This window comes from Pleurodeles waltl, chromosome 4_1 (genome assembly GCF_031143425.1).
Source record: "Pleurodeles waltl isolate 20211129_DDA chromosome 4_1, aPleWal1.hap1.20221129, whole genome shotgun sequence".
NCBI lineage: Eukaryota > Metazoa > Chordata > Amphibia > Caudata > Salamandridae > Pleurodeles > Pleurodeles waltl.
The window spans coordinates 127,931,894-127,958,361 of NC_090442.1; the positions used below are offsets into that span (position 1 = coordinate 127,931,894).

The 26,468-nt window shown below is 43.9% G+C and overlaps 1 protein-coding gene across 1 annotated transcript; it reads right to left on the reverse strand.

Moving 5' to 3' along the window:
* Positions 1 to 2,163: 2,163 nt before the first annotated feature.
* Positions 2,164 to 3,147, reverse strand: LOC138287129 (olfactory receptor 5AR1-like). Its single transcript, XM_069227490.1, has one exon. The coding sequence runs from the start codon at positions 3,124 to 3,126 to the stop codon at positions 2,164 to 2,166; it is 963 nt and encodes a 320-aa protein (XP_069083591.1). The 5' UTR covers positions 3,127 to 3,147.
* Between the last annotated feature and the right edge of the window lie 23,321 nt (positions 3,148 to 26,468).

Sequence of the window (26,468 nt, forward strand, 5' to 3'; positions counted from 1 at the left end):
ATACCAATATGTACAGCAAGAAAGCACAGCCAACACGTGTTTCGTCACACAGTGACTTTTTCAAGGCTGTAAAAGATACAATTTATACATATATTTAGTTTTAAGGTGAAAAGAAAGAACTGTAGGTGTCGGAGTTTGTATATGTAAATAATACAGACATGACCAGCAAGTAAATAAGAAGTCGAAGGGTGTGGTGTTGACTTGACCCAAACAAGGAGTTCAAGTTTATGGAAATAAACCTTTGTGCAAAAAAGAATAAAGTAGTAGATTTACTTGCTGGTCATGTCTGTAGCCTTGAAAAAGTCACAGAACAGAATCAAGCTATTTACCTCTACAATATCAGCCAAAGGGCAAACATAAACATTAAACAATGTAGGGCTCAAAAATGAGCCCTTCGGCACCCATATGGTAGCTGAAAAACAGAAGACTCATAAGACTTAGAAAAAACCTGAAACACATGTGGAAAATTACTCTTCTCTGGCATTCCTGTGGGGCACATTCTGCTTCACTGTCATTAATACATTCCTAAATTTGTGATTTTAGCTTCAGTTGCTGATAAACGTCCATCCCAGTAGACATACATAGATTTGATATTGCACCATGTTTGCGTGGCGCAAACACCATTCTCATCTCTATCAGATTTTTCAGGTAAGATGTCTTGTGATTTGTATTCTGTTACAATTCTAGAGGGGAGTTATGGTTAGAGTGGGGGTTAGGAGGCCGTGCTTTAAACTGTCACCTGTTGTAGTGTGACCTTTATTTGTGTCTGGTCCTGAACTGAGTTGTTGAGAGGTTTTGTTTGAAGCTGAGACAATTTTGTTTGATTCTTTCTGTTTGATTTCATCTAGTGTGTTGGTTCTTTGTGGGTCTAGTGTTTTGGTTCTTGGTTAATTGTGGTAAGACATTCTTTGCTGTTCTTGCTTATTCATTATTTGGAAGAAAAGGAGGTGTGTGTTTCCTTTCCCTGCCTGACTGAGTTTGTGCTTCAGAATGGAAGTGTGGGTGGCAGAATGTGGTGATGTAATGGAATATTGATTTGCTTGTGCTAGGGTAAGTCTGGTGGTTACCTCAGTGGGAGACCGAAACTAACTATTCATGCTAAAACTGTAACCAGAGCTTAATCTGAATACAAAAAATGTACTGCCTTCTACAGTGTGGTACCTGGCTTATCTACATGAAGATCCTTCTTCCAGACTCCACAAACATAGACAACCTTTGCTCCCCAATCTACATTCTTACATTATGAGTGAGTATATGTTAGCACTTTTTCATTACATGGATGAACATACACATATGTTTCCACTAACAATGACCAGTCAACATCCATTAAAACGTTTTGTCATTAATACAGGTTTGGCAACATATTTTCATTTTAACATTGTTGCTTAGTGAATCAATCTAATTATCCTAATCGTCACTCCTGATGGGTGAAAGAAAGTGGAACTTATATTATTTAACTATCAAAACTCTCTACCAACCCGATAAAATGGTAACTTTTTTTAGTTCAAATACATTTCGTATTTGCATCTTTGTATTAAAGAAACACAAACCTAAATAAAGAGGTACACATAATAGTAAAAGTGACTTAGGGGGTCATTACAAGTTTGGCGGGCAGAAAAGGCCTCCTGCCGAACTCCCGCGGTCAGTGTGCCACCAGTGGGGCCTCCTTCCCATGGGCCCGATTATGAGTTCCCCACTCGGTCGGCAGGCAGAAAGTGTGTTTCCGCCCGCTGACCCAGCGATAAACAGCCCTCAATATTGACAGCGGTTCATAATTGAGCCAGCTGCAATGTTACAGTTCATAGGGTGTAATAGCACCCGTTGCACATTTCACTGTCTGCAACGCAGACAGTGAAAAGCATGACGGGCTGTCCATGGGGGCCCCTGCACTGCCCATGCCAAGTGCAACCGCCATGTAAAAGCTGCAGAGAGGGGAGTCGTAATCCCAAGGGTGGTGCTGCAAGCAGCGCTGCCCTGGTGGATTAGGACCACCAGCACCACCAGTCCTGCCAGTGGAGGGAAACTGGTGGTGCTGGTGGTCTGACCGTGGTGCAACCGCCACAGTCATAATGTATTGGTCAGACCACCAGGGTCGTAATGAGGCACAAAGTATGTGTAATACTATACATAATGATTAAATACCTGAAAAACAGTCATAATTAGTTACAAATTTAGAGGAAATATTCCTCTTAAAATGAATTTTCGCACAATTATTTTCCTCAGTCCATCTTTCACATCCTTGTTTCGCAGGCTGTAGATCAGAGGATTTAGCATTGGTATCACAACAGTGTAGAACAGAGTTACCGCCTTGTCCTGGTCAAGAGAATAGACGGAAGAGGGACGGAGGTAAGTGAAGATGATTGTTCCAAAATATAAGGTCACACCAGTGAAGTGAGAGGCACATGTGGAAAAGACTCGAAGTCTTGCTGCCGAGGAGCGCATTCGCAAGACAGCTGAAATGATGGCGGCATAAGAAATGAAAACTGCCAGGAGAGAAGAAATAGCCAAGGAACCTCCAAATATGAATAATACCACTTCATTGATGAAAGTGTTGGTGCATGAGAGCTTTAACAGAGGAGGGATGTCACAGCAAAAATGATGAATTGTCCAGTGACAGAAAGGAAGCCGGAACGTACAACCTGTCTCTATCATGGAGTGCAAAATCCCAACAGTGTATACCATAGTCAGTAGCAGGACACAAAATCTCTTTGTCATGATGGCCATGTAGTGCAATGGTTGACAAACAGCAGCATAGCGGTCGTAAGCCATGGTTGCCAGAAGCAGAGCCTCAATGGTACCAGCAGCAAAGAAAATGAACAATTGCATTACACAACCGACACGAAAAATCTTCTTAGTCTCAGAAACCAGATCAACAAGCATTCTAGGGGCAATGTCAGAGGAATAGCAAAGATCCACAAAGGACAGATGGCTCAGGAAGAAGTACATAGGGGTCTGAAGATGGGGGCTCAGCCGGATCAATACAATAATGCCAATGTTGCCAATCACAGTGAGGATATAGACCACTGTGAACACTACAAAGAGAATCAGCTTCAACCTAGGTTCCTCTGTCAATCCCAAGAGACTGAATTCACCGTCAACAGTTTTATTTACATCTTCCATGTCCATTGGGAGGTTTCTCAGTACAAGTAGAATGAGACAACAGAGACCAAGGGTTTTGTTGGAAGGCTTGGTGTGGAATTAGTACAGATGATATACGACTTAGTTGAATTTTTGCAAAGGTCAATGGAAAACCATTTAATTATTACAGTAGTTAAAATTGGTGACAGTCGCCTGTGTTCCCTGTGACAAGATATGTACATCTGTAACAAAATGAAACATTTATTTAATAAACTGATTTCTTCTGACACCTTCGGTTAATTGGCACTACAGCTAAAACATCAATCAATTCGTTTTTCAGAAAATTGAGGGAGCCTATTTACAAATTGCATTTTATAGTATGTTTAGTAGTACTAACAGTACTACTATTAACATACTACCAAATGCTATTCACAAACCTATGTGAGGGGTTTCTGCCTCCGGCTCTACTTGTGTTTTTCTATGTAGAGACTGCAGAGTCTCTGCACAGGTAACTGTATGTTTTAGTGGTAACTGTGAGAGGGACAGAGGGGATTAGCTGGAAAATGGGAAATATTTACTATGAAAGAGGTTGGGCGAAGGGAGGAGTTGGTAGGGTTTAGGACAGAGTTAGGGAGGGATTTAGGGATGGACATGCAAAAGAGTAAGTGTATTCCCATGCATGTACTGCACTTCTAAAGTTACTACAGCCAAAAAGGACCCCAATTAGTATTAAATGTACTCCATGTTAGAGCTGCAGTTTGTCTAGCACCACACATGACTAACCAATGGCATTGCAAACTCTACAGTACAAAGTAACAGTGGTAGGAATCAATGTTAAATTAAAGAACATTATTTAACCTAGTTCATAATATAAATAATTAAGTACAAATACATTTAATTTAATTATTAAAAATATAAGAATAGAGCATATTTTATTTTAATTTAACATATTTTATTAACATTATTTAAATTTAAAAATTAATGTAACATGAATTGTTTTAATAATATAGTTAAATTACTTTCAATCAATTCTCTACATCAATTTTATTAATTTGGGGTACATAATAAAAATGTGTATGTTTTACTTTAGGTGGTGTTGTTTTTATAATGTAAACTTAAAACTAATTTTAATTTTATTAAGTATATTTTAAAAATGACATGTCAGATTTAAATTAAGCTAATAATGCTTTAATATTTTTATTTTTTCTACACTTAAAATAAATATATAAAAGTATTAAACATTACTTTATTACATTAAATATTTTATTATTTCTTTCTTAACGTTTCATCGATTTTTACGGTTTTCCTTAGGAGAGCTCAGCTCAAATAGTGGAACATCAAATATCTTAGTGTACTAACTAACTAACTGCTGTATTTAGTGATTTGACCACTTATTTCAGGAGATGAGAACATGTAAGTTCACACTATTGTATAATTTTATACTCGTACATGGTGAATAGCTCAAAGGAGTAAAGTTACTCAAAAGTGTAAGAGTAAATTTACACGTGCAGATTTACTCATGTGTAAGCTTACCTTTGTGAGTAAACCTTGTAATGTTGTTAAAGTTTAGTTGTATGGTGTGCATTTTTCCATTAGTTCTGTTGACCATGTTTCTTAGTTTTCATACAGACCTAGCTGGCATAATCTTGTGTTTATATTATATGGATGTCAGAAATTGGGTCTCTAGTTGGCAGAGGGATGCACCCGGTCCAAGTGGAGACCAAAATCCTAGTCAGGGTAAGTTAAACTCCCTAAATTAACCTGTGTTCATCTTCTGGTAGCTTGGCACAGAGCAGTCAAGCTTAACTTAAGAGGCAATGTTTAAAGTATTTGTGCAACACTTACTTAATGAAACACATTAAAAAACATCACAGACTATCAAAAAATAGATAGTCTTTATTTGGAATATATATGACTAAAACAACAAAAATCCAATAAATAGTTTGCGAATATTATTGCAAGAATGATCAGCATTCGATCACATTTTGAGAAGATATGCATAAGGACAATCCCACAATATCCAGTGCTAGCAGCACTAGTGTGGGGTATTCAAGTGAAATAGGATGAATAACATCTTGTCAGTCATAAAAATGGTGTGCTCAGTGTTAGCAGCACAAGCACATGTGCACAAAGATCACAACAGGGATTAGGGCTCTTCCTTATGGTTGAATATTCCTTTGTCTACAACACAAGGTGCTGGCTGCTAGCAACATTAATGCAGATCAGGGCATGACAATACTGGAATGGGAACTTTCGCAGGGGTTCAAGGCAGCTCATTCGGGAACGTGAAGCCTAGGGAGCGGCCACAATCACTACTCTTGCCCCCTAACCCCTCTAACTGTCTTGACAGCGGGTCGTCATTTGAGTGTGGGTCCTGCCGCATGACCATTATTCCGGACTGGGAGGAGGCCGGCAGTAGCACCTCAGGGTCATCACTTTCAAAGGTCTCCAATCTTATGGGAGGGGTGAGAATGCCAAAGTCGCCCCACAGTACGGGGTCACATGGGGACAAATTCCTACTCTGTCACCTGCAAAGCATCAGGGTTTCCTAGGCAACATGCTCGGTCCACGCTCGCCATCTTCCCTCGGCTCTGTGGCATGGCTGTAGTTCGAATGGTGCTCTCACTGCAGAAAGTTCAGCTCATAAACAAGGGATGCTGTGGTTGATTTATCTGCCATCCCGGGACTTGTAGAGAGTGCAGCTTGTGGCAAATTGAGATTAGGAATGCAGCCACAGATGCTGTGTTGCAGTGGGTGCTCGGTCACAAAGTCTTTGATGTCCCTGAGACTTCAACAAATGGGGGCAAGCCAATAAGCCCTTGGAGTTCCTTGGGAAGATCAGATGATGTAGAGGGTAATCTTAGGATTTCCCTCACTGAAGAGGCAGCAGGCAACAGACTAACACAGAAGAGAAAGTTGACAGTTCTTTCTGACAGCACAGCAGACAGCAGAGCAACACAGCAGAGCAAATGGCAAAGTGTCAATTCTTCCTAGCAGTGTAGCTCCTCTTAGTTACACAGTTTCCTCAGGACCCCCAAAGCGAAATAGTTTAGTGGTGTTTATGGCCCAGTACTTATACCCAAAAAGCCCTCTTAGGTAGGAGAGACTTCAAAGGAGTTATTTGAAGTGCACAAGGATTCCTTTCATGAAAGTCCTGTTTGCCAGGCTATCTGTACGGGATAATCAGTCCTTTGTATGGAGCTGGGACACCACCTATTGAAGTGCAAGTGTGCACCCCTCCCCACAGCCTAGGAAGACCCATCAGTATACAGATGAATGTAGATGTCACTGAGTGTCCTATGATTGTGGCTATCTAGAGGGGATTCATGACGTGTAGCTGTCATCCCGCCCAGATGTGTATTCAGAGACAGGCTAAGTCAAAGAATGATTAAAGAAAGAAAATGCCAACTTTCAAAAAGTGGCATTTTCAGACTTACAGTTTAAAATCTGACTTCACCATGAGTTTTAAATTGCGGGTCCAGAGACACCAAACTCCAAATTTATATCGTCTCACAATTGAGAATTACACTTAAAAGATGTTTTAAGGCAATCTCTCAATGTTAACCTATGTTAGAGATAGGACTACCACTATCTAGACATGATAAACTAAAAAGTACATGTCCACCGTTTGTTTTCAATACACAGCACCCTGCTCTTGGGCCTACCTTAGAGATGACTTATACATTATAAAAAGGAGGTTTTATGCCTGGCAATTGTGTGCCCTCTCTAGATCGAAATGTCAGTTTAAAACTGCACACGCAGACTCAGCAGTGGCAGGCCTGAGACATGTTTGAAGACTACTGTGGTGGGAGGCACAATCAGTGCTGCGGGCCCACTAGTGGTATTTCATTTACAGGCCCTGGGCACCCCTAGTTAACTTTACTATGAATTTAGCAGTGAATCAAATATGCCTGTTTTGGATAAGCCAATGTTACCATGTTTTAGAGTACAGAGCACCTGCAATGGTCATCAGTGGTAAAGTGCATAGAATCTTGAAAACTAGCAAAAATGAGTCAGTAAAACAGGAGGTCAGAAGGCAAAAAGTTAAGAGAAACCATACCAAGGATGCCAGGTGTTATAATGGATAACAGTGGATTATGTTGGCCTTTAATTATTTCTTTATGGCGAGGAAGGCTCATGGTTTTTGTGTCATAATGTGGCTAGAAAACCTTACCTGGTGCTTAAGCATATTTTTAATTCATCAATCTGCGTAATTTACAGTGATTAAGCATAATTTAAACATTATATTGCTCAGTTGGATATTTATTTATCAGTGAACTTCTGTTTTACGTTCTGTGAGATTTGCTTTTATTGTTTAATATGCATGGGATTTTTCTCTAAGTTTGGTTTTGTTATTTAGATGTTTCTATAGTAGCTATTGTTATTGGTCTCCCTGTGTTGTGGGATGAAATAGTGGTCATAGAGGGTGTTCTGTTTAATGTGCCACATTGCATGTTTGTGTTCCTTGGTCTCCCTTCATATTGGAATATGTGCTATATCTGAGAGTGGTTGGGTATATGAAACATGTTCTGTCTAATGTTGTTGGATGTTTTGTGCATCTTATTTTGGTAATGTGGGTAGTCCTCTACTATCTACTTGTATGTCTTATCTGTGCTGCTATAGACATAGGCATCATGGTCTTTTGAATGTTTTTTTAGTTTTCAGTGTGGCACTTCATGTTGGGTAACACTTTTGAGCACTCTGAAACAGCCCTGAAATTACTAAACTATAGCCATCGCTGAGATGCATAGGTTTTAAGTAATAAGTTCTGCATAGTGTGTTGTGTTGGTTGTAGGACTGACCCGTAGAAACAATGCAAACAAAGCAAAATACAAACATTGCCACATAGAATCATCTAGCAGTGCAGATAATTCTCTACACTGGATGCAATCCATGACATCTGGATGCTGTTTGAGACAACTGAAATACTTCAATAACGTTGATGTGTAACATGACAACTTATATTGTTCCACTGACTTGTTGCATGTGCATCAAGCATTAAGTCATCTGCTGAGTCATAGGATATTAACTTTGTTAAAGTTAGGTAAGATAGGTTAAAGTTCGATAGGTTGAAAATGGGTCAAATTTCCAACTGTTGATTATTATAATTATAATTTAGACTGTAATGAACTAGACATCATAACAGCGTTCTTTACACAAATGTGGCAGGCAGAGTACCATGTCACCAGGTCCTCCTGCCCTATTTAGACTCGGGTGGACTGTCATGTTTCTGAAGTCATTGCCATCCCTTGGCTCTGCCAACAGAATCCCAAAGATCAACTGTCCAACGGAGTTGTAGCTTTCTTTGTAGTTGCTTCAGACCATTCACCTTCTTTACAGTCGACCGTCTGATGTACCTTTCTACAGTTGGGAACCACCAGGGAATTTCTGGAGATCTTGAACAGAAAAGATTAAATATGACTCTAGGAGAAAATCCTCATGGTGTCAGAATCATTCCTCTCTTGCTTTTTAAAAACAAATTCCTGCCAAAGGGTCAGTTCTTCCGGCACTTTGACCTTGTTGCACAATGTCATTATGCAAGTTCAGGGGACAGTACTGGGGCCTATTAGGAGTTCCACTAGTCAAACAGGTAATACCTTGCTATCATTTACCCAAAGTCTCAGCATCCACTTAAAATACAGCATTTTTTCATTTACAAGGATTTTACATGAATGGTAACATTCTATAAGAAATGCATATAATTTGCTCTAGTAATTGTTGCACTATGGCAATGATTCAGCATATCAGTTGCAAAGTACCCATCTCTTGATACCACCAAATTAATTGCCATGAGACTGGTCTTATTCAGATGTCCAAAAGCAGTGGTTAATGCTCTACACCCTGAAACACCAATCAGAAACAAATATTCACAAAGGATCTGCACATAACTTATTGAGTCAAAAGAGTCAGTTGTTATAGAACAGCATTAACGGTGTGACAGAATGTCTGTACAAAGGTGCAGGAGACAGAGTATGGGCCTACTGTGAGTCAAACTATTAAATATTATCTAATACTTCTTAGCTATAACTAACTGGAGAACTCTGAAGATGGTGCTTCTTCATCAAAGAATGCAAGGAAAGTGTTTGACGTGATGCTGCATAAGCAACATAAAGAAGGTATTCAAACAGAAATATTCTGGGAAGATGTTCTTGTGGCTGGCCAGATGATATTCTTGACTGGAGCGCCACAAACACAGAGCTAACAGCAAGCAGAGAAACACAGGTGAAGAGCCGAGTACAAGCAGAGGCTTCCTCTCATCAATATGGGGAAAAGACAAACACCTGGTCACACCCTTGTGTGATTAATTTATATAGACTTCAGGATCCTCGAATCTTGCAGTAGATCCTCGAAATCCGCTGCAACCTGCTACCGATTTAGGTCATACGGTAACGCCCTTTGGGATGTCCACATGGGCACTGACTGTACTTGTGATTGGGTTAACAACAGAGCAGCACAGATAGTGCAGTCCTGTGCAGCATTGCTCCTGTCACACCAGTGGTGGATGAAAGTGGGAGTGAGCACCTGTGACACACCATGACAGTATCCCCCAAAAGGCTGATAAACATGCAGATATTTGTCCGGATGATGAGCATGGAAAAGGTGAATTAAAAGTAGAGCATGTGTGTTAGACATGGGTTTTTTGGTTGGCAGCCAGGTTGCCCTCTGTCCAAGCAAGAACCCTCACTCTAGTCAGGGTAAGTCACACACAATCCAAAATCAGCCTGTGCCCACCCTCGGGTAGCTTGGTACGAGCAGTCAGGCTTAACTTAGAAGGAAATGTGTAAAGCATTTGTGCAATAAATCATACAATACCATAATATAACACCACAAAAATACACCACACAGTGTTTAGACAAATATATAATATTTATCTGGGTATTTGCAGATCAAAACGATCAAAGATGCAATATGAATTTGTAAAGATATCACTGAAAAGTGATATAAAGGGCCTCATTCCGACCTGGACGGAGGAAGCACCGCCAATAGGCTGGCGGTGCTTCTGGGGCAATTCTGACCGCGGCGGTAAAGCCGCGGTCAGAAAAGGGTAACCGTTTTCCCCTGCCCCAGGGAATCCTCCACGGTGGCGCTGCAAGCAGCGCCGCCATGAGGATTCAGACCCCCTTCCCGCCGGCCTGATCCTGGCGGTTTACACCGCCAGGAAGAGGCTGGCGGGAACGGGTGTCGTGGGGCCCCTGGGGGCCCCATTCTGATTTTCAGTGTCTGCAAAGTAGACACTGAAAATCGCGACGGGTGCCACTGCACCCGTCGCACACTAGCAACTCTGCCGGCTCCATTCGGAGCCGGCTTCATCGTTGCTTGGGCTTTCCCGCTGGGCGGGCGGCCTTTTGGCGGTCGCCCGCCCGCCCAGCGGGAAAGTCAGAATGACCGCCGCGGTCATTTGACCGCGGTGCGGTCTTCTGGCGGTCTCCGCCCGGCGGGCGGTGCCCGCCGCCCGCCGGGGTGGGATTGACCCCCAAAGTGTCTTAAGTCTTTAAAAAGCAAACAAAGTCTCTTTCAAGCACAAAGTACCTGGTTTGGAGTGGAAAATCTCCGTAAAGGGCCGCAGAAGAAGAGATACGTGAAAAAATGGTGCGTGCGTCAATTTCTCCCCAGCACACATGGACTTGCGTTGTTATTTTTCACGCGGGGAAGTCGTGCGTCGTTTTCTGGTGCGCGGACAGTCTTTTTCTGTGGATCGCGGGGATTACCAGATGTCCCGGGTCTGTGCGTGGATTCTCCTGCTTGTTTTCCGGCTGCGCATCGTTCCGCGGGGCTGTGCGTCGAAGTTTCGCTCTCATGGCAGGCGTCGTGTCGATTTCTCCTCTGGAAGTCGGGCGGCGTTGTCTTTGCGAGGCCGTGTGTTGAAGTTCCGGTCGTCCCGAAGGTGTCGCGTCGATCAGTGTCGGTGTGCGGCGTTTTTCTTGCTGCGGAACATGCTGTGTGTCGAAAATTTCAGTGCACGAAGCGTCCAAGTGAAAAAGAGAAGTCTTTTTGGTCCTGAGACTTAAGGTAACAGGAGGCAAGCTCTATCCAAGCCCTTGGAGAGCACTTTTACAGCCAGACAAGAGTTCAGCAAGGCAGCAGGCCAACAGCAAGGCAGCAGTCCTTTGGAGAAAGCAGACAGGTGAGTCCTTTGAGCAGCCAGGCAGTTCTTCTTGGCAGGATGTAGTTTCTGGTTCAGGTTTCTTCTCCAGCAAGTGTCTGATGAGGTAGGGCAGAGGCCCTGTTTTATACTAAATTGTGCCTTTGAAGTGGGGGTGACTTCAAAGAGTGTCTAAGAAATGCACCAGGTCCCCTTTCAGTTCAATCCTGTCCGCCAGTGTCCCAGTAGGGGGTGTGGCAGTCCTTTGTGTGAGGGCAGGCCCTCCACCCTCCCAGCCCAGGAAGACCCATTCAAAATGCAGATGTATGCAAGTGAGGCTGAGTACCCTGTGTTTGGGGTGTGTCTGAGTGAATGCACAAGGAGCTGTCAACTAAACCTAGCCAAACGTGGATTGAAGGGCACAGAAAGATTTTAGTGCAAAGAAATGCTCACTTTCTAAAAGTGGCATTTCTAGAATAGTAATATTAAATCCGACTTCACCAGTCAGCAGGGTTTTGTATTACCATTCTGGCCATACTAAATATGACCTTCCTGCTCCTTTCAGATCAGCAGCTGCCACTTTCAACAATGTATGAGGGCAGCCCCAATGTTAGCCTATGAAGGGAGCAGGCCTCACTGTAGTGTAAAAACGAATTTAGGAGTTTTACACTACCAGGACATATAACTACACAGGTACATGTCCTGCCTTTTACCCACACAGCACCCTGCTCTAGGGGTTACCTAGGACACACATTAGGGGCGACTTATATGTAGAAAAAGGGGAGTTCTAGGCTTGGCAAGTACTTTTAAATGCCAAGTCGAAGTGGCAGTGAAACTGCACACACAGGCCTTGCAATGGCAGGCCTGAGACAAGGTTAAGGGGCTACTTAAGTGGGTGGCACAACCAGTGCTGCAGGCCCACTAGTAGCATTTAATCTACAGGCCCTAGGCACATGTAGTGCACTCTACTAGGGACTTACAAGTAAATTAAATAGCCAATCATGGATAAACCAATCAATAGTACAATTTACACAGGGAGTATATGCACTTTAGCACTGGTTAGCAGTGGTAAAGTGCCCAGAAGTCAAAAGCCAACAACAACAGGTCAGAAAAAATAGGAGGAAGGAGGCAAAAAGTTTGGGGATGTCCCTGTCAAAAAGCCAGGTCCAACAATGTGCATGTCCAGCTGATTTCCATGGCCTATCCTTGGGGCCATAATCTTTCTAGTCAACTAAACAAATCATCCTCTCATGCATCTCGAGTTCAAAATGACTTTTCCCACAAATTCCAAATTACTATTTATGTTCACTGAATGAGGTGGATCTCCTCTAATGAGCTCATTACAAGGCTTGAGCAACAAAAAATTGGATGTGCCAGGAAATTGTCAGGCAGAACAAACTTATCAGCCACTTGGTTAGTAATGGTAATTTGAATAGGTTTTTGTTGGAAAAACGTATCAGGGAAAACAGTGTGGCATAGTATAGTGTGCTAAACACAGTAAAGAGAATCTCAATTTGTGTGCAAACAGGAATTTGTCCCCAGTTTGGGATTTCCTTACTACTTGGAATGAGGGCCTTGAAGAGTTATATAATGTACCTGTTTAACAACTTGGCCCATTCACCTCAACCACCATGTAGAAGCCTGCGTACATTGTTGACAAGGTAAAATCTCCTGCTTTCTCATAATGTGTTATTATTTCAGTTTAATTTCCACATTTTTACAGGAGTAGGCCACAGATGGAATTCTCAATCAGCCTCATTCCCTGCCCTACATACCCTAACGATACCATGGGTGCACTGTGTTCACAATACAGAGCTCCATGGCGCACGTTTTCACAGGTGCGTCAGAAGTTCTGACTCATCTGTTTGTGCTAAAGTGACGCATTGCTGGAGTTGTGTTTTTAAACAGATACAAGTCTAGCAATGTGAGAAGAGTTCAATAGTAAAAAGCCCTGAATCAATTTTTTGCCTGGTCTGAGCAGGCGGCCAGATTGTGACACAGCGAAGTTGTAGAGTGACGCAGTGAAAAGTTGAAAATTTCACTGTGTCAATTCTACTTGCCTTTTTTTGTGGGAACGCCTACCCTGCATACATTATACCTGGCCAAGGTATAATGTGATGCAGGGCTTTACAAACTGAAGCTTTGGATCCAATGTGTCAGTTTATAAACATGGAGCAGTGTAGTGCACTGCTAGCGCCTTCTCTGAGTCCAAAACAATTTGGTGCAGAGGCAGTGCAAGGGGCTTGTAAATTATGCCATCATTATGCTCTATCCAGTCTTTAGGCTGCAATCAGTGCTCAGACATTCAAAGAGCTCTCACAATTCAATGCTATCATCACCTTCAATCACCATCCCAGTCATACCACAGAGATTTCTCAAACCCACAGAGTGCACCTGAATCATTGGTGCACCATCCACAGACTTTTTTTACATGCACCTCTATCCTGAGTTTAGTGTGCACTGATCTGTCAATACTGACACATTTGTAAAGCCCTTACATTGCATATTTATCCTAGAACTGCTTTAACTATTTTGACCTTTGGTGGCTGGTACAGCAGGCTGGCTTTCTGGGCTCAAGTAGCTTACTTTTCAACTTTAGAAATAAGGGAACTTTCAACCCACAGTCTGACAAAAAAAAATCCGACTCTGTCATAGGTATGTATGGGAAAAAGGTGGGAAAGTACAAAGGGCCAGATGTAGCAAACGATTGCGACTCGCAAACGGGCCGAATCGCAATTTGCGACAGTGCAAAATCGGAAATGGGATGCAAAAAGCCCATTTCCGACTCGCAAAAAGCGATGGGACCCGTTTGCGAGTCGCATCCGGTGCGACCCCATTTTGCGACCCGCAAATTGCAAGTCGCAATTTGCGAGTCGCAACCCATATGCAATTGCAACTCGCAAATTGCGACTAGTCACAAAAAGCCCAGTTTGCATGTCCCATTTACCACTAACTCAGAGCAGGTGGTAACCATTACCAAAGTATAAAAGGGGACCCAGAAGGCATCTGGGTTACTCAAGATGGCGGAGATATACCTGATAGCAGTGAGGAGGAGAGTCTACGCAGCCCAGCAGAGGAGGAGGAGGGGCCACAGACAGGAGAAGATATATAGAACCAGGCAGACTCTTTTTCAGCAAACTGAAGAGGAGATCTATGACAAATACCGCCTTAGCAGCGCAGCCATTCTAGAATTAATAGATTTACTGAAACCACAGCTAGAACACAAGACTCTACGTGGCTGCGCCATCCCTACGCATGTGCAAGTACTATGCGCACTGCACCTCTTGGCCTCAGGGAGCTATCAGGGGGTCATTGCCGTGGCAGGTGGGGTATCCCAAAGTGCAGTGTCAAGGTTCCTCAGGGCATTCCTAGATGCCTTAGTCACGCACATGTCTCACTTCATATACTTACCAAGGAATGAGGCAGAAATTTACAGCACCAAGCTGGACTTTTACCGCATTGCCCACTTTCCTCATGTCATAGGGTGTGTAGATGGGACACACATTCAAATATGCCCCCCTGCTAATCTGGAACACATTTTCCGCAACAGGAAGTGTACCCACTCACTCAACATACAGGTTGTTTGTGATGCCCATTATGTCATCACGGACATCGTAGCTAAGTTTCCTGGCAGTACCCATGACTCATACATTTTTAGGCATAGTGGGATACATCAACACCTGGAACGGGGGAATTTGGAGACGGTTACCTCCTAGGTAGAGCCACAGACACTTGCAGACATACACACAGGTCACTGTGCACGACAATCTGGACTTCCTAACCGTGTACTTTTGTGCCCAACAGGTGACAGTGCATATGCTCTCAGGCCTTGGATCATGACTCCGTTTTTAACACCCAGAACTGAATCAGAGAGGCAATACAACAGTGCGCATAAGAGGACCAGGAACCTGATCGAGCGCACCTTCGGACTGCTGAAGGCAAGATTCAGATGCCTCCACCGCAGAGGAGGCGCCCCCCAATACACCCCCATTACCGCTTTCAAAATTGTGGTCGCATGCGCCATCCTCCACAACATAGCCACCCGACGTGGGCTACCTCTCACCCCTGCAGACCCAGATCCTGATGATGAAGAGCAAGAACAACCACATCGCCATCATGGGGATAGGAGTCTAGCTAATCAAGGCAGACTGAGACGGGACCACATTGCAACGCAATATTTTGGACGGTACGTGTCAACTCCCACCATACTCACCTATTAACCATTTGTTAAGTGGAACAAAAATAACTGTTTTATTAATGTCATGAAGAAACTATATACAAGTTGAAATTGTCCATGGGCAGGAAAATGCCAACCAGTCATGTGGCACATTAACGCCATGTGCCACATTAATCTGTCCTGGCTGTTATCTATGATCTCCTGCCCCTCCTGCCAGCCTGGCTGGTCCCTGCTGCGTCCATGGTGCTGTGCCTACCACTCCTCAGCACCCTACTGTCAGTGGCAGAGACACTGCTCACTGTTGAGCCCTCCTCCCAGGTGTATTTGTTAACTTCCTGGCTGTGATGTCATCATCATGTGCCAGGAAGTGTTTCCAGAGTGTTCTGGTATGCTTTCTGGAGTGTTCTGCTGCACCTGCAAGCTATTTTGAAGGTAATCGCAATTTGCGACACCGACTCGCTAATTGCGAGTTCGTTTTTTGCACACTCGCAAACAGCGACCTCGCAAACTGCGGACTCGCACACAGCGTTGCGAGTCCGGCTGCGAGTCGCAAAATCGGATCGCTTTTTTTTCTGACATTCCAATTTGCGACTCGCATTTTGCGAGTCGCATCAACGCGCAAAATGCGAGTCGCAATTTTTATTTTTGCTACATCTGGCCCAAAGTCCTTTAAACCCTAATGTTTACACCTTGAACAAAACATTGCAGAGCAGAGAACATGTGCACCGGAGCAGAGGTTTGTAACACTTCGCTGAGTGAAATTGGAAACAAGTGTGCAAAAACAGTTTTGGGACAGTTTTGGACGTGGCCTCATAATTTTAGCTAAAACTCAAAGCTGGTGGCAAGTGCAACACAAAAGCAATCACAAATTTCACAAAGCTGCTGCTGGGCGCCACTGTTAAATCCTGTGTAAATACAGTTGGCACCCATTTGTTTATTAGCATTTGCCTTTAAATGGCCCTTTAAGAAGTTGTCCGGTAATGAAAGGATAAATTATGAGGCATACTTCACTGAATTATGTACTAAGAAATGTCAAAATATGCAGCATATTAATGCTGAGTTATTCACCTCATTCTTGACTTCACTTTCAAGCAATTAAGGCATTTCTGCACATACACTTACTAATTACACATCACCCATGTTCAGCAGGTACTAAACAAATCTAACTCAATAGCAAATGATGAATTTGTTTTTCTCTAAAGCACAAGAGCAGTTTGTGGCCTCCTGGAGGTAAGGATGGTGGTTATTCTTCTCAGATCCTATGACGAGACGTCGTGGACGCACGGATTTCCACCGCAAAGAGCCATACTGGACGATGTTGTATATTACTTAATTATTATATAAGGTTCTCAGTTGAAGCAGTAATAGAAACATGAAGTGGCATCAACTATGAAAAATAATATTCATGACACAGAATAAATGTATAGGATGTCTGTCTCCTGCTGCAGAAAAATGCACTTCTATCTAGAGCCATACAGCTTTTGCACTGAATTTCTAATGCAGGATCCCAAGTAGCTTTCATTGACTCACCTCGAGATATTTCTTTGCTAAAATCTATTCATTTTACAGCAGACGGTAGATTAACTATCAAGTCTGTCAGATGTTTAATTATACAGCGAACAGAGTGGTCACATGTTTCTAATGGATGTGGTCCTAAAGGTTACTAGCACTAAAAAAACTAACAGGCATAGGCACAGCCTCAAAACAAATCCATGAAGATATTTTTTGTTTTTTGTAAAAATAATAATGTTGCAGAATAACACCATGATATTTGCTCATTGCAAAAATACAAAGTGAAAGCTTCAACTTTGTGTGTATATATATATATATATATATATATATATATATATATATATATTACACTATTCGACATTTTAGCTGGCCAGACAGATGTGTCCTTGTCTGGTCTCTGGACAGGAAGGGGAGCACATTGTGAGGTTGCTGTACTGTCATTAATGGGCACAGGAACCCTATGTGTGTGTGCCAGGAAGGTCAATTTTCACGTCCTGTGCACCACTGTTGTGTAATCCTTGTACACATACCACTCACCTACCTGCGTCTATATCCTTCGTATGGTGGTCTGGAAAGAAATGCCTTCTCTTAGAATGTGCTGTTTTGCTTAAACATTTTCAGTGCTTCTTGTCCACTCGATATATATGTATACCTTGTTTCTAAGGGAAAAGTGCCTCAAAATGGACATATGGTGCATTATGTGCTACACAACCACAGAACCTAAATGATAAAACGTTTACATCTGAAGAATGGTAGTTTCCAGCTTCCTCTCCCTCAGGGAATCTAATTCTGATCTGATGGGATTTTGGGGAGTCCTAGAAAAACTGAAGGAAGCGGCTATGAAATAATGCTGAGCATCCAGGCACTAAACCGCCTGGGATCCTGAACTATCCAAGCGCAGGTAGCAAAGAATCATCAAAAGAAAATCAAAGCATTACATGAAAAATGGAATTAAGGGTCTAATGTACAGAACTGTGTTACCCTCTCAAACCCCATGATTCATAAAGTCACAAGGTTTGTGACCACAAAATGACTTTTTTCTATTAAACCATTTTTGCAATTCGGTAAAGGTTCTGGATCACAAAATTAGATTACCAACTCATTCCGATCTCAGTTAAGAAGAGCTGTGAAAGGGGCGTTCACTCGTAATGCAGTTCACGACGAGATATATCAATAACTTGTGACTGCAACTGCAGTCCTAAACCAGCTGCTCAAAGGAGATGGTGGCGGGAGCTGCCCCCCAATGGACATCTTCTAGTTTGGTAATTGTGCGGGGTCACCTTGGTACGAAGCAGGCACTGGCCAGAAACATTTTGCCTACTCCCTCCCATTTCGTCCGTGTTGTGTTTGGGAAACATTATTTCTAAAGAGGACGCAAGCACCGGTTCCTTTAAAGAACCCAGGCTTCCTTCAGGTAAAAGGCAAAAAAAAAACATCTGGAGAATAAAAACGCGGAGGTGGCGCTCAGCTCTTCCTTGCAGACCTATGTTTGTAGCCGACCACCTACAAAATAATGGTCATTAGCCCTGTCATTCTGTGAGGTTTTACGATCCAGCACTTTACTACCCAGGTAGCGCCGCAAAACCAGACACAGGCGGCTTATGTTGGGCACTGTGTAGCCTTACTTGCGACCCGTCTCTGCACATCATGGTTTAGAAACCCTTCTTGCTCGTCATTGCCTCTGAGCACGTCAAGGACTGGCTCACGAGAATATGCCAAGTGTGTGAAACCCTGACAGACCCGTGACTATAGGGGCTGGAGTGTGACAAGAGGATGCAGCCTGGAGGAGGGGTACAAGGTGTAGAAAAGAACTGTATCTAGCTCCTAGATCATCAGCATCACTGTGTCAGTCCCCTGGAATATCGAGATCAATTATAAAATACAAATAGTTATATTTTAACTTCAAAATAAAAGTTCAGAAACTTTGATAAAAGTCGTAAAAAGTATTGGGGGTATACAGGGTAAAATCTAAATCAAATAGGGTAGGGACTCTTGCTCAACTGCTGCTCAAACCTTAAGCGCTGTACATTGGAGCCAGCAGACCACCAGCAGGAAATGAACACAACATGTTACACAGCACGCTGACAACTAACCTTAGATGGCAGAAGAATCACCTGTATCTATGGATTCCTGATGACTCAGTTTAACAGAAAATAGGTCACGTAGCAACATAACATTGTAATACACAACATGACACACAATGTACAATAACGTAAAATAGCACATCACAAAACACGCAAAATAGCACATAAAATAAAACATTAGGTAAATAAATATACAACATAACACTGCATGTTATATTAAACATAATACAATATATAGGATTAAAAATCTACCACAAAATTAATTAGGTTAATTTAGTAATTTTAACTGGACAACAAAATAGGTTTAATGGTTAGGGCGCCTCTTCCCCGGTAGAAATATTATAGATTTTGTGATCCAATTTAGGACAAGAAATCTGTTGCACGAATACTCCTCCTCGTGTATTGCCACTACCTGCAGCAAAGGGAAGCATCTTCTTACTATCTCCACGTCCACTTCAAAGCTTATAAATTCACTTCAGTTACTTAAGGGACACGAGGCACCTGGGACGCTGCCTGGCTCAAACTCCCATTGGTGGGAAGAAGTCATTCGCAAAAGTCTTGAGAACATTTTTCAAAACCAAATGAAAAATTCAGCACCAGCAAATTAGAAATGATGAACTAAAGAGGTGTGGTCACGTGTAAAGAATGTATTTTTGCGTTGTTGTGACTTGTTTTTAGTTTTGAAGTCTTCTAGCATTCCCCTTCCCACAAAGAAACCTAAGAATACCACGTGACTTCATGTCACCTGTTCCAGTCCAATTTCACACTGAACAAAGCAATGCACTCTTGAAGCTCATTCAAATTCAAACTGAGGTGAATATGTATTAGAATTTTAAAAACCATGGCTTTGTTAATGAGCACAAAATCTGTAAGATGGTGCCACTGATGAACAGACTCAGACTTGGGCTAAGGAATGTGGGTAGTCATTTAATGAATGCAGTTCGCTTGCCGTACTACCAGGTCACGAGAGGCTATGGTCTCCCATCTGCTGATGGAGGATCGCCTGTCCAGTTTGAAATCCCTGTATGCCTGGTGATTTCCAGAGCCTTGGGTGAAGCTACTGGTGTGGTGGTTGCGCTGAAGGTAGAGAGGTTTGCCAAGCGGGTGCTATTTTTGTGAATGTGCTCGGCACAAAGCATTGTTTTTCAGTAGCAAACTTCCAAAGTGAGAGTTTGTTAATGAAAATAAAAAATATCAAGAGCCCTGATGCTCATGAAGGTTTTTACCCGAGTACTAGGGCCACTGATTGATTTTACACTCCATGATAGCCATACCTCACATGATGGACCTGGGCAAGATAAATGGGTGAAGGTCGTCTGGCCTAAAGCATGGTGAAGGTGAAACAATGGCTCTGAAGTTTTGATGGCTCAATGAGAGACCGGTCGTCAGGTCACACATTTCTGAGGCTGCAACCAGCTACGGCTTTATGAATGGGAACCGTGTGGTTCCCTCACCTCTAACTATGGCAAGGAAAATGTGAGTTTGGCAGACAGGTCATTGGACATCCACCACACTCTTATTGAACTCACAACTGCCAGTGCTGGTGCAATGTACATGTAGTCACCCTGCAGCAAATGATGCATTTGTTTCAGACTGTATGAATTTCGTCATTGTTAGAAATTGGGTCTTTGGATGGCAGGCAGGTTACTCCCTGTCCAAGCAAGGACCCTCACTCTAGTCAGGGTAAAGGAGAATTACCTGAGTCTAGGTGTAAAGTATTTGTACCAACACACACAGTAACTCGGTGAAAACTCCACAAAATGACACAGCACAGGTTTGGAAAACAGGTAATATTTATCTAAACAAAACAAGACCAAAACGACAAACATCCACCATGCACAAGTCAAGTTATAAATTAAAGAGCAAGAAAGAGTGCTAACACTGTTAGCATTAAAAAAGTACAGGGGTTGCGTCAAAATAACACCGCACAGGCAAGTGTGCGTCAGAAAAGGTAATCAATGCGTCGATTTCTCACTCACAAGCGAGACCATGCATCGTTCCTCCTCCGATCAGGTCGGCATGCGTCTTTTTTCCTCTCCGCAGGAGAGCGATACGTTGATGTGGAAAAGCACTCTCGGTCCGGGCAGGTTTTGCGAAATTTTTCTGTGCCCATCGAGGTTTGGTTCGTAAATCCTGCCGCAAGGTATCAGAAAAAAGGGTTGCGATGTTATCAGCCTCCGTCAGCGGGTGTTGCACGTAATTTCTCAGCCGCGTTCGTTGATCTTCCAGCCGCGATGCAGATGGTGCGTTGATTTCAGCCGTAAGGCCAGCGGCGCATTGTTTCTCAGCCGCGTATTGGGAGGTGCGTCAAACATTTCCCTGCATGGCGGTCTGTGCTTGGATTTTCAGTCTTGGTCTGCCAGCTTCACCTTTCAAGGCCCCAGGAACTAGATAGGGCACCACTTGGCAGGGCAGGAGTCTCAGCAGAGAGTCCACGTGCTGGCAGGTGAAGTCTTTGCCCTGAGAATTAACCAACTGGAGGCAAGCTCATGACAAGCCCTATGTGATTTCTTCACAAGCACGAATGCACAACAAAGTCCAGTCTAGAGCATCCCTTATGTGATGGGGCAACTCTAGAGGCACAGTGTGTCGCTAATAGGTGAGCCTAAAGTCCCCACACAGTTTCATTTGCTGTCTGGGTTTGGGAGATTCCCTAATGTTTGCAGGATGTCTAACAGTTGTCCCTCGATATTTGCAGGTGACTCTGGTTACCCAAACCTATCATGGCTACTGACCCCAGTGAGGAATCCCAGGACAAGGGCAGAGGAACGCTACAATGAGGCACATGGGTGAACTAGGGGGATAATAAAGCGCACCTTGGGCCTCCTGAAGGCCAGATTCAGGTGCCTCCATCTGACAGGTGGATCCCTATACTACTCACCGAAGAAGGTGTGCCAGATCATCGTGGCCTGCTGTATGTTACCCAACCTGGCTTTGCGACGCCAGGTGCCTTTTCTGCAGGTGGATGGGCCTGATGGTGGTCTTGTGGCAGCTGTGGAGCCTGTGGACAGTGAAGAAGAGCAGGCAGAAGAAAAAGATGTGACAACCGAAACAACATCATTATGCAATACTTCCAGTGAGACACAGGTAAGAGGATGGAACTGCTTCCCACATCTCATACTATTGTAGGACCTAGCATAAATCTGCCTTTTTACCTCTGTGTATGGACCCTGACTTGTCACTTTGGCTTTCAATTTCACAGATCTGGGTCCCACTTTGTGCCCTCCGCTATCTTTACTGGTGGCCTACAACTGTGTAACATTGGTATGTGAACAAGTACATTGACATTGCTATATTTGAGAGAGGTTGCAATTACACATTTGTGAAAGAACAGACTGACTCCAGATTGTTTTGTGATTCAAGGGTGTATATTTTTGTGCTAATAAGTGGAGGGGGGTGTACAATGGGCTGGGGTGATGATGGAGGAATGTCCATGGTAGATTCCAGTCTCTTGGTCTCACAGGCGCATTGTCCAATGGGGCATAGGAAAGGGAGCAATGTCAGTTTAAGGTGGACAGGGTGACAAAGTGGGACAGAAGGGTGACATTCAGGAGGGTCTTATTTCCTTTCGGGGGTCTTGGCAATGTTCTCTGTCTTGTTCCTGGATCTCAGGGACCGTTTGCAGGCTGGTTCTCCTTCTGCAGGGGTGGGGTGCTGGTGGCCTGTTGGTCCCGTGGCGGTGCCTCCTGTCCACTAGCGCCGGCAGAGGTGGAGGGCTGTTCATCGTCCAGGCTAGTGTCAGTGGCCCGTTTGTGTGACACTGTTTCCCTCATGGTATTGACAAGGTCTGCCAGCACCCCTGCAATGGTGACCAGGGTGTTGTTGATGGACTTCAAGTCCTCCCTCATCCCAAGGTAGTGTTCCTCCTGCAGCCGCAGAGTCTCCTGAAACTTGGCCAGTACCGTGCCCATTGTCTCCTGGGAATGGTGGTATGCTCCCATGATGTTGGAGAGTGCCTCGTGGCATGTCAGTTCCCTGGGCCTGTCCTCCCCCTCTCGCACAGCAGTCCTCCCAGCTTCCCTGTTATCCTGTGCCTCTGTCCCCTGAACCGTGTGCCCACTGCCACTGACCCCAGGTCCCTGATTTTCTTGGGTTGGTGGGTTTACCTGGGTTCCCTGTAGTGGTGGACACACTGCTGATTGACGTGTCCTGGGTACAGAGGGATGGGCCTGCTGAGTGGGTGCTGTGGTGGTGTTTCCTGAGGGGGGAGGTTCTGTGGTGGCTTGTGACAGTGGCAGGGGAACCGACTATCCAGAGGTCCCTGATGGGCCGGGCTGGTCATCTTGATCAAGGCGTGCAGAGCTGCTGTCATCACTGTGGGCCTCCTCTGTGGGGGACTGGATATGTCTGGCACCTCCTGTCCGGTGACGTTGGGTATGGGTCCTGTTGGGGTGTAAATGCATAGTTTTAGTATCTGTGTGTGCCATCTTGTGCATTGGGTGCGGTACCCTCTACTCCTGTGCTTGCATCATTGTGTTTGCCCTTATGTGATAGTTGGTTTGGGGTCTGTGTGGGTATCTGTACTGGACATGCTTTGGTGACAGAGGTCCATGTATAGGTGTTGCATGCAGGGCCTTGGTTTTGGGATGTGTGGGTTGTGATAGTGGGACATATGTGAGATGATGGAGTGATGGGAGTAAGGGTAAGGGTGGGGGTATGTGATGGCATGCAGGAGGGGTGGGGGATATAGTAGTAAAGATATGACTTACCAGAGTCCAGTCCTCCTGCTACTCCTGCGAGGCCCTCAGGATGCAGTATTGCCAAGACTTGCTCCTCCCATGTTGTTAGTTGTGGGGGAGGAGGTAGGGGTCCACCGCCAGTCCTCTGAGCAGCAATCTGGTGTCTGGATACCACTGAACGCACCTTCCCCCGTAGGTCATTCCACCTCTTCCTGATGTCCTTCCTGAATGCTATCCTACTGCGTTGACCCTGTGACGATTCTCTGCCATAGCTCCATCTTCCTAGCAATGGAGGTGTGCTGCACCTGTGATCCGAAAAGCTGTGGCTGTACCCGGATGATTTCCTCCACCATGACCCTGAGCTCCTCCTGTGAAAACCTGGGGTGTCTTTGAGGTGCCATGAGGTTGTGTGGGTGATGTGTGAGGTACTGTTTATTGTGCTGTGTGAAGTGTTATGTTGGTGTGTGTTGTTTGAGGTGCGTGGATGTTGTATGAGTGATGGTGTTGTGTGCCTGTGGATGCTGGTGTTGTGTTTGCTATTCTCTCTCTCTCTGCTTTTTGTAAAAATGTCGTTGTAAGGGTTTGTGGTAATGTGGGTGTGTGTTTTATAGTGTTGTGAGTGTGTGGGTGTGGTGTGTGTATGTGTATCAGGTGTGCGTATTTTGAATTGTCCAATGTGGTTGTGTTTTGTAAATGTGTGTGTATTTTTAGCACGCCGGTGTGTACCGCCAATGGATTACCGCGGTTGTAAGACCGCTGCGTTGATTCCTGGGTCGTGAAAGTGTGGGCGTATTCTTGTTGGTGTGACGGTGTAGGTTTTGGTATCGCCAGTTTATCACTGACCTTTGGCGTGGCGGACTTGTGTGAGTGTCTGTATTGTGGCGGATTCCGAAATGTGGGTTGTAATACCTGTAGCGGAATTCTGCCACCGCAACGGTATGTTGGCGGTCTTCAGCACGGCGAAAAGCGGGATTTACCGCCAGGGCTGTAATGAGGGACTATGGGGGTTATTCTAACTTTGGAGGAGGTGTTAATCCGTCCCAAAAGTGACGGAAAAGTGACGGATTTACCACCAGCCGTATTACGAGTCCATTATATCCTATGGAACTCGTAATACGGCTGGTGGTATATCTGTCACTTCACCGTCACTTTTGGGACGGATTAACACTCCTCCAAAGTTAGAATAACCCCCTATGTCCCCAAGCTTTCAGTAATGACTCAGTGGGGGGTCCCTGGATTCCAATAATGTTTCAGTGGGGGTCCCCGGGTTCCGGTAATGATAAAGTGGGGGTCCACAGAAGAGAAAGGTTGGGAACCACTGCTTTACACATTAAGCCTACTGCTTTTGTGTTAAGATGCAAGAGGGTTAAGCATAGGTTTATTTAGTGACTTTTGGGGTTGATCCTGACAATCATTGTGTTTATTACTTGGGTGGGGCTTATACCTCTCTTCAACTATTAATCCAATTTCTTACAGTTGGCATACCTAATATCCACTTGTATCACTTTAAGCCTCCACTATAGCTACAGGACCAAGTACATAGCAAAAGTGCTGATCACTGTAAACTAGCTTGCAATGGATCCTAGGAGCCTTTATAAACATTTCTACATCTGGAACTCCAGTTATCTGGCCCAAAATCTCAGCTTCTCAAGAGGATTCTGCCTTCAGTGAAGCTCTGACAACCTCCTTCTCAATATATATACCTTCAACAATAAAAGAGCTCTCAACTAAGATGTTTCTGAGAGTGTATGGCACTCCATCCTGACGATGGAGCACATAAAGATCCTCTGATTTCAATGACATTGCCCATCTAACTTCAGCCACAAGCTTTCCAACACACAGCTGTTAACCCCATATCTCTCCATTGTATGTGCCTGTTGAATTTTCTATGTATTGAAATTCACAGTTAATGGGCTAACCTGATTGTGGAATACTTTGTTTAAGAATGTTACTGTCATGATGTTGCACCTATGTCCTGTTTCCTGATACAACTGTTTTTCATCCTAGTACCTGGCAGGCGTTCTGTTGCCCATTTGCAGGTCAGTCTGGATCAAGTATGCTGGTGACTCTAGCACTCAATAGGATGTCTCATTGGCTTTTTGATACATTTTCTGAGTGGGGGATCTGTTTTTGCAGAACCTGTGGACAAAGCGTAGGGTTCTGTATAGTGGCCTTCCAGGTATAATGTGTGTTACATGTAATATTTCTGACCATCCACTGAAGGGCAGAGTGGAAGGTTAATGTGTAACCAGCATGAACAAATTTGTTTTGTTGTAAAGCTACAAGGAACTCATGCATTCTCTGTGCATGTGATTATGAGGAGATCAAGAACTCATCAAAGGTGCAATGACTTACGAGACCAAGATGTGCATGGAAAGTCACAAATAGGGCAAGAGATTGAGATAAATCACAGTCTCAGAAACACAACAGGTGCAGAAAAGGCACCCGCAATTGTCCAAGGAGTGGGACCTCTATACCTGGATGTTGGATGAGGGAAAGGGGCAGTTGTACAAGCACCTCGCATGTTGATGAGCATTGAAATTCCTTAACTGGACCGAATCATTGGTATAGGCTAGTGGAGCCATGTCTGGACATTGAGATTGATGCAGCACAGCATGTTTGAGAGACCTGGCTACTCTATTGCAGCTCCAAGAGAAAACCGTGGAGCTCCCACAAGTTAGTGGTGTTTCTTTGGGAGCTAAAGTCATTAGTTTAAAATGTTATTTGGGTGTCTGCAATTTTTCTTTTGGTGAACATGAGTTTTTATAAAGAACAAATATATTTGTAGGACATCATGGCCCATATTTATACTTTTTGACGCAAAACTGCACTAACGCAGTTTTGCGCCCAAAAAA